Below are 8,517 nucleotides of genomic sequence, written 5' to 3' on the forward strand. Positions count from 1 at the left end.
ATGGGGGAGAGGTCCCCTCTGATCCTGCCTCCTGTCACCCCTGCCCCAGCCCCCTCTCCCGGGGGTCAAGTCCATCTGTGGTCCTGGGGCTGTCAGGGCCAGAGGCGTCGTCCCCCCACGTCCCTTCCCTCCTGCCCGCATCCCACCCCCTTACACGTCAGCCCCAGAGCTCTGTCCCCGCGGAGCAGGGCGGGCAGGGTGCTGCTCTCAGTCGCGGGTCTGGCAGGGCGAGGGCGGCGGGCAGCCCCGGGGCCGGAAGAGGCGGCAGGCCCCGCGGCAGATGAGGAAGAACCAGTAGAGCTGGGGGGCCAGCAGTAGCGCAGCGCCCAGGTTCACGTGCGCGGGCAGGGCCGAGGGCACGGCGAGCAGCGGCAGCCCCGCGTGGCGCCCGTAGGCCCAGTACAAGTAGGGGAACAGCAGCACCCGGCAGCACAGGAAGCTGAGCAGCATGAGGGCGCCGTTGACCTTGTGCAGCAGCGTGTGCTGTCGTTTGTACTGTGGGCACAGAGAGGGCTGCCAGGGGGCGGGGCCGCGCCCAGACACCGCCCCCAGCCCCGCCCCGTACCGCCCGTAACCACGCCCCGGCACAGCCATAGTCCCGCCTCTAGCCCCGCCCCGCTCCGCCTTGTCCGCCGCCCTGAGCGTCCCTGCCGAGAGCGCCCCCGTGTGGCTGTGCCCTCTCTCCGCCCGCAGACGCCCCCTCACCTGGATGAGGATCTTGCCGAGGCACACGAAAGGGGTGCTAACCTCCGCCATCAACATGCAGCCTAGAAAGAAGTCTCCCTTGCCCTGTCGCCACACCTGAGGGGAGGGACCAAGACAGTGAAGGGACAGCCACCTCTGCCCTGCCTCTCCCCCGTCACTCCCCGACCCTCCCACTCTGAGGGTCAGAACGAGTGCACAGCAGCACGAGGGGTGCGGGGGCCGGGGAGCGGGGTGTATGACCTTACCGCATCCCTCCTTGTCACCCCTGAGGGAAAAGGGCACAGCTTCTCCCAGCACAGCAAAGGAGACTCAGAGACACGGGGCAGCACCCCAGCTGGGCAGAGCCCAGCCTTCCTCCAGACGCAGGTGCCTCCTGCCACAGGGGCTGGGGGGTGCCCAGCAAGCCTTCTCTGGCGCTGCACCCTGCTGCCAAGACCCAGGGGTGTCCTCCCAGGGTTCCCGTGGGGGTAGGTGCAGGCAGGAGGGCCGAGGCTCTGGGCCAGCCCGGAGGACTCACCACCGAGAGTGGGAAGCACACCAGCACCATGACGGCGTGGTGCAGCACCATGAGGAACTCCTTGTGCAGGTAGCCGCGCACCACAGCCCAGGTGCTGCCCGCGGCGCGGGCCTCCCCGCCATGCTCTTTGACCTGGTGCTTGTGCCAGTGGCAGAGGAACATGGCGTAGATGTCATAGATGAAGTAGGGCACTGCAAACTGCGTGTAGGCGGAGGACAGCCAGTGTCTGTTGGGCAGAGAGAGATGTTTCAAGGAGGGCCAGTGGCTGGGCAGAGCTGGGCACCCTGGCCAGTCAGATCTCCCGTGGTCTTGGCAAACACCCCCCAAGACACAACTGGACTCTTGAATTCTGGATGATGGTGCCCCTGCCGCTGCTCTGCTCTACGTAGGAGAAAGGGAAAAGAAACTAGAAGGTTCCCACGACCAAAGGCCATTCAAGTGCAAGTGCAGGCGAAGCCTGGAGGACGGTGGCTGCTTGAACATAGGACAACGGTACGAGGAGGGCTGGGGGGGGTTACTGGGGGGGGGAAATCTCCCCTGGCTACTCACTACGCACAGGCCCCAGGCTAAGCCTCTACGGCCCTTGCATGTACAAGGCCCTGGAAGAAGGCAGTTGTTAACTCCACAGAGCAGGTGGAGAAACCAAATCACGGAAGGACCAGGTAACGCAGCCCAAGCCAAACAGAAATCTGGCTGCCTTGAGATCCCTGGAAAATTCAAGAAGCATTAGAGGCTGGTCGTGTTCTTGGTGCCCAGGCTGGCACTGTCTGTGCCGCTTGTTCTGCCCAAGGGAGGCCCCATCTCTTGCTTTTTCAGGTATGGCCAAGCATTAAGGAGAAATTGCTGAGCTGAAGGTGCCAAGAACAGACCAAGCTCTCCCTGCTTGGAGAGTAAACAAAAACGAGAAGGGCATGAATATGCAACATTGCATTTTCCCTCTTGAGTCAGCATCTTGGCACTCTCGTCGAAGCCCTGGAGTCTTGCGAGTGACCACCCCAAGGTGGGGTGTGTGTGGTGGGGGGGAGACCAGCAAGGAAGGGCCCAGCAGGAACTCATCCACCCACCTTGGCAGAGGGGTGGTGGAAAAAGATCTAGTGCAAGGAGATGCTGAGGGGGAAAGTAGAGAACTGGGGTTGGAGCCAGCTGAGGACAGGGGTGTGGCAGGGCAGCTGGAAGAGGTGAGGCGGTCCACCGTCCAGCTGGAGACACACATTGCTACAGCATGGGAAGGACAGGGATTTGGGAGAGAAGAGTGGGGAAGACCTAGCTGGCCCGTGGGCAGTTCCCAACAGGAAGGGCCCAATGAGCCCCCAGCAGCCCTGCTGTGGAGTGAAGCCCTGAGCCAGGGGGAGGAGGCTCAGGAGGGACTGACTGAACTTGGCTGCTCTGTGACTAGTTAAACTGGGCCCCACCCTCCAGCAATTAGGTACTAAGAAGGGGAACAGCTGTTGCTCTGGATTAATCCTTATCCTCCTCTACCTGAGGATTAAAGAGAAGAGAGACAAGAACAGACCTAGTTGGGGTGGGGTTGGGGAGGGAATTCAAGAACCGGAAGGTGACCTATGGGTGTTGAAGGAAGGTAGGACATGCGTGGGCGCCTGGATTCCTCTCGGGCCAGCAGTGGGATGGCCCCGGGGAGAAGGACGTCACCCGGTCGGCTTGGAAGAAAGAATTAAGTGTCCACCACATTTACATCAAGGCATCTGTCCCACATCAACTTAGTTCCTCCTCCTGGCAGCCCATCTGGGAAAGGAGGCGACCTCTAGAGACGAGAAAACTAATGCGTCTACAGGAAAAGAGGGGGTACAGTGCGCATGGAGCACACCTTGGGAGTAGAGCCATCCGCACAACGTCCCCCTGGGACTCAGGGCCACCAGAGGAGGAAAGCAGAGCCCTCAGCTGAGGCACCTGCAACTCACTCCCGTGGGTCCCGTCAGCACCACGGACAGAGCCGGCCGCCCGCTGCTGCTGCCCCACCTCGCAGGCCCTGGGGCCTCTTTGGCAAGCGGCAGGCACTGCAGCAGCTACCAGTGCCAAATTTTGGCCTCTTCACCCTCCCTCCTGCCCCCACTGCGTGACCGTTAGTGGCCTTGTTTGTGTCATCTGTCCTCCAGCTTCTGCCTCGTGCTCTGAGCTGGGGCCGGGCACCTGGATGGTGGGAGGAGGTGAGCCACGCAGCAGCTGGAGGGACACCCCAGGTGGGTGCAGGTTAGAAGTAGGGGCCAAGGGGGGGGCGTGAGGAGGAGGGGAGACAAAGACCATCACCCACTAGGACCCAAGTGGCCGAGCAGTGGCCTGGAACCGCCCCGAGGATCCTCTCAGATCCCCGCTCCTTCTCCCCACTCTGACCTTTAAGGACAACATGGGATAAATTTATCCCTAGGTGTTGAGTTGCAGTCACTGCAGTTAACTTGCTCAGGCCCAAGTTCAGGGCTTAGGGACCACGGACAGAGTTCCCTAGAAGGGGAGTTCTCCCTTACCTTAGCAGCCCGCCCCCCCCCCCCGTACCCAGGGTCCGCAGGGTTCAGAGGGCACTTACTGGTCATCTATGATGTGCCTGCAGGAGGTGGAGACAATATACCCAGCAGTGGAGGCCATGATGGCCTGGACGGAGGAGACCAGCCTGGAGGGGCGAGAGGGAGGCAGGTGGGAAGGCAGGCAGGTGGGCTCCAAAGTTCCTCTCTGCCCAGGAAGTGGCTCGACTCCTAGACCTGCTCGCTTCACACAGCCACCCTCACCTACCTCCTCCCCAGGCTGGGCTTGCTGCCCTCTGACACCCCAACCCCTCAGCCGTAGCCATTCACCTGTCCACCCCACACCTCGCTGCCTGCCTTTAGCCTGGCCTCAGTTGTGGATCCCTAGCCCCCCTCTCTCTGGGAAGGGGATCCTGGGAGGGGTGAGGATGAGGTGAGGCAGGGCTGGGCAAAAACCTGGTCCTGGGAGGAAGTGGCAGTTAGACTCAGGGGCTGAGGGAGGGGTGCCCTGTACCTGTCCCCCCTCAGCAGTCCAGTCATCCTGCCACATGCCACTTGTCCCCACCCTGGCCACTCCCCCACTTTCTCTGACTGCGGCCCCCATCCCAGGCTGTACTCTGCCCTGTCCCTTGTTGCTCCAACACTGGCCCCCTGCCTTCTGCCCTAATATCTAACAGGAGCGTCTCAGTGATTGGCCATGCTGGAGGTGGAAGGGGAATGTGGACAGGAGAGAAGGCAGTGTGGATAGTAGACCAGATGGCTGGGTTAGGATGCCGCCTCCCAGGACAGCAAGTGATGCCCTGGGGGCAGGACGGCAGGAGGCTGGGAGTGGACGGCCTTTGCCTCTGACCATTGCAGCAGCTCCTGTCCCCAGAGCACCCAAAGGGACAGGGGACGTGCTGGGGGTCTCTGGCATCTTGGGGCCCCGGAGGGGAAGCAAAGCCCTTTTACCTGGCGGAGACAATCACGGCGTCGGCCTCCCCCCAGCGCGGCTGGGGCAGCCGCTGGAGCGTGTGCTTGGAGAGCAGGAAGAGCCCGGGGAAGACCACCCCCCCGGCCACCATGGGGGTCAGCATGGTGTCTCGGGGCCCGACCAGGGACACAGGAGGGCGGGCCGAGAAGGGACGGGCAGGCCCAGCCTGAGGGAGCGAGTTGGGGAGGGGAAGGGCCGGCACAGCCCCGGGTCTTAGAGGGAGAGCGAGCGAGGGCCAGGGGCACAAAGGGGACAGGGCGGGGACGGGATGGGGCAGGGACAGGATGGGGGCAGGCAGCTGGCCCAGCCCCGGGAGAGGACCGCTGGCCAGAGAGCCGGGAGAGCACCCCCGGAGGATGCCAGGGAGCGAGGGCGCGGGCGAGAGCCGGGGAGAAGGCTGGGGAGGACTGGGCGAGAGGACCGCGAGGGCGCGGGGACGGGAGGAGGGCGCCGCTGGGGGAGGGGCGGGAGGGCCGAGGCAGGTGGGGAGGGGGGGCTTACGTGGAGCAGCGGGGAGGGCCCGAGGAGGCGGGCTGGGGGATGGGGGTGGGACCGGGGTGCCAGCCCCGGGCGGGGGAGGGAGGCAGCACGGCGGGGAGCCCGAGGCGCGGGCGGCCCGGCGAGCGGTCAGCGGTCAACCCCGCTCTCCCGCCGCCGTCGCCGCCGCCTCTCGCTGTGGCCACGGCCCCCGCAACCAGGCGCACATGGCACTACAGGGGGTTGGTGCCCAGCCCCCCGCCCCCCCTGGGCGGAGGGGGAGGGGGAGGGGAAGCCGCCAGCTTGGGGAGGGTGGGGGGAAGGGCGGGGGAACGGTGGCACCGACCAGACACCAAGAAACCGGACCTGCAGCGGCGTCGCCCCATGCAGCTCTGAGCCACAGCCGCGGCTGCGACAGAGATGGGGGGAGCAGGGGGGACAGGGAGGGGAGGCCCTTAAAGAGACAGCAGCTGCGGCAGGCACAGGGGCTGCTAGGGGCAATGAAGGCCAAGGCAGGAGAGCTAGGTCCTGGTGGAGGCAGGTCTGAGGTCCCAGAGGGGCCAGCCTCTGCTTCCCACCCAGTACTCCGCCAACCCCTGCCATGTCCTCCTCTGCCACCACGGGAGTCGCAGCTTGCGGACACCTGGTCCAGCCAGGCAGACAGGATTTCCTGGCACTATCCTCTTGTCGAAGGGAAGGATTGCAACAGGACGCTTTGGCTGGGCACCCATGGGCTTGCCCTCATGGGAGGGAGGGGACCAGCATGCAGGAAGACACAGGAGCCTGGCTCTTCTGCTGCCACCTGTGCCCCGTCCCCAGGTAATGACTGACAGCACAATAGGGGTGAGGGGTGTGTGTGTGTGTGTTGCACCAGCACCCTTGCCACCCAGCCAGTGCCCTGGACACTGGTGGATGCTGCCCAGCCACGTGGTGATGAAGTAGCAGGGACGCCCTCCCTCTAGGAAATCACCCTGTGGAGACTCTGCCCGGCCTCCCGCTGTGCACCTGCCCACCCAGCCATCCTGCACCCCTCATCCCCTCCAGCTTTCCCATTCTCTCCTGCTCTCCTCCCTCTGCCACGGCCCCCAAATAGTCCAGATTTGAAATGGGAAAAGGCCCCCAGGGATTGGCTGTAGCGAGCCCCCTCATTCAACTCCCAGGGCAGTAGGGATCAGTGACCAGGCCAAGGCCACCTGCAGGTCCAAGGTCACCCGCCTAGGGTGGCAGGGGCTCTCCGCACCTCTGCACTCTGCATGCCACCTCCCGTCCAGCTGGGTGCAGCTTCTGCATGATACAGAGCCTACTGCCCTAACTATGGAGTCCAGCTGGCCCCGGACAGACACTGCAACAGCCAACTCCACCAAGGACTCTTCCCCGTCCCAGGTCCACCTCGGGCTCTAAAAGCAGAGCTGGGGGGCTTGGGATTTGCAGTTTTGTGCCGCCCTCTAGTGGCACACTGTGGGAAGGCCCTGGAAAAGTCGCCTAAGGCAGCGGTTAGAGATCGTTCCGGATCAGTCCTGATTAGAGACAGTCCGGATTCAGGCATCATTGGGGGTAGGGATCCAACTTCCTGAGTCTTTTCTCCCTGCTGAGCACAGGGTAAGGCGATTTGTACTGATCTATATTTAAGTCACAGAGGCAGGATAGAATTTACAGGAGAAACAGGTTTCAAAGCTGAGTTGCCACAGCTACGAGCACTGGTTAAGTTGGAAGTCAGGCCTCACTCAGACTGCAGTGGGGAGAGCCCAGGTCGGCCGGGGCTTGGCTCCGCTGGCTCCGCTGGCTCCGCTGGCTGCCCTGCTCCTGATGGGAGCTTGCTTTGTCAACTATGTGGGTGTTCACAAAGTTTCTTCAAAAACTTTGTAGAAAACAGCTTAAAAAAAAAATGAATGACCCTTGTGGCACATCCGCCATTGTGCATCAGCCATGATGCCAGCATCCCATATGGACGCTGGCCACTTCCCACCCAGTTCCCTGCTTGTGACCTGGAAAAGGAGCAGAGGATGGCTCAAGTCCTTGGGAACCTGCACTCATGTGGGAGACCTGGAAGAAGTTCCTGGCTCCTGGCTTTGGATCAGCTCAGTTCCAGCCTTTGCGGCCACTTGGGGAGTGAGTCAGCAGACGGCAGATCTTCCTCTCTCTCTCCCCTCCTCTCTGTATATCTGACTTTCCAATTAAAAAAATCATAATTTATATCATATCATATAATATCATATCACAGGCCAAGATCGTCTGTCTGCTTCTGTTCATTTCCTAAGCAGCCGGAGCTGGGCCAGGCTGAAGCCATCAGCCTAGAGCTCTTTCCTCCAGATCTCTCATGCCAGCACCAGGGACCCACACCCTTGAGCCATTCTCCTCTGCTTTCCCAGGTGCATCAGCAGGGAGCTGGATCGGAAGTGGAGCAGCTCAAACTGGAACTGGCACTCACATGAGATGGTGGTGACACAGTGGCAGCTTCAGCTGAGGCAACACAATGCTGGTCATTATGTTTTGTTTTGTTTTTTTAATCTTTTTTTTTTTTTACAAGGTTTTTAAATTGCCTCCATAAGTCACAAATTTGCTTGTTGAGGACCCAAGCCGGTCCACAAAGCATATTTTATTTGCCAGTATGGTTGTTTTCTTGAGTTCTAAATTCCTCTCCAATGTCCTCAAACAGAGTATGTCCCTCCAGCTCAGGACACACGCCCCCACGCATGGAAATTCGCCCTGTCCTGGCTCATCTGCTTACATAGCATTTCCACAAGGAAAGTGGCTGTTCTTACCAAGCACAATGACAAACGAGGCAGAGGAGGTTGCAGGGGTGCAAGGACAACACGGAAGATTCCGCAGCCTGCACCTTAGGACCCCTAGCCCACCCTCCTCCCATCCCGCCCTTGGCTTCAGCCTTCACTGCTAACCCTTCCTTGAACAGGGGTACTCTCCTAACTCCAGCAGCCCTGACCATGTCCCTCCCGGGGTGGGTGAGGCGAGACACCTTCCTTCCCCTCTTCCTTTGTTTTCTTACTTGGACGCCACCAGGACAGCCTCTGATGTCTCCATCCGCAAACTGGCGAGGTTCTGCAGGGCCCAGCGGAGGGCGGCAAAGCACAGCGGGAAGAAGGCGCAGCCTAGTGCCAACAGCAGGGTCATGCCTGGCTGTGGTGAGGAAGGTAGAGGGCAGTCCCCAGCGGCCTTCAGACCCCACCCCCTCCCCGTGCACCTGTAACCCCGGGCATGCCCCCAGTAGCCCTCTGCTCCAACCCCGTTGGATCCTCTTCATGGATCACTGCGCACCTGAGGGGTGTTTGTTGAAAACCCAATCTGACCAGTTCATTCCTTTGTGCTAGGACAGCTGAGGTTGACCTGCACACCGCCTCTCCCGCTCCAGCCCA

General features: G+C 61.6%; 1 protein-coding gene across 2 annotated transcripts; it reads right to left on the minus strand.

Annotated features, from left to right (window-relative positions):
* Window positions 1–207: 207 nt before the first annotated feature.
* Window positions 208–8,275, minus strand: TLCD3B (TLC domain containing 3B). Of its 2 annotated transcripts, none has more exons than XM_040973879.1 (5): window positions 8,151–8,275; window positions 3,762–3,845; window positions 1,223–1,448; window positions 706–801; window positions 208–495 (listed from the first exon to the last, which is right to left on the minus strand). In XM_040973879.1, the coding sequence occupies exons 1-5, from the start codon at window positions 8,273–8,275 to the stop codon at window positions 208–210; spliced, it is 819 nt and encodes a 272-aa protein (XP_040829813.1). The 2 variants fall into 2 exon arrangements, with proteins under 2 accessions (XP_040829813.1, XP_040829812.1); XM_040973878.1 differs by lacking the exon at window positions 8,151–8,275 and adding an exon at window positions 4,648–4,772.
* Between the last annotated feature and the right edge of the window lie 242 nt (window positions 8,276–8,517).

This window comes from Ochotona curzoniae, unplaced genomic scaffold (assembly GCF_017591425.1).
Source record: "Ochotona curzoniae isolate NIBS_2020 unplaced genomic scaffold, NIBS_Ocur_1.0 contig_2321, whole genome shotgun sequence".
Classification (NCBI taxonomy): domain Eukaryota; kingdom Metazoa; phylum Chordata; class Mammalia; order Lagomorpha; family Ochotonidae; genus Ochotona; species Ochotona curzoniae.

Excerpts from the sequence above, each read along its gene's own strand:
- TLCD3B (XM_040973879.1), bottom strand. The coding sequence starts at position 8,275 with ATGACCCTGCTGTTGGCACTAGGCTGCGCCTTCTTCCCGCTGTGCTTT. Across the intron at positions 3,846-8,150 it reads GCTGTCCTGGTGGCGTCCAA|GCTGGTCTCCTCCGTCCAGG; the intron begins GTAAGAAAACAA and ends TCGCCCCTCCAG. Across the intron at positions 496-705 it reads TCGGCAAGATCCTCATCCAG|TACAAACGACAGCACACGCT; the intron begins GTGAGGGGGCGT and ends CTGTGCCCACAG.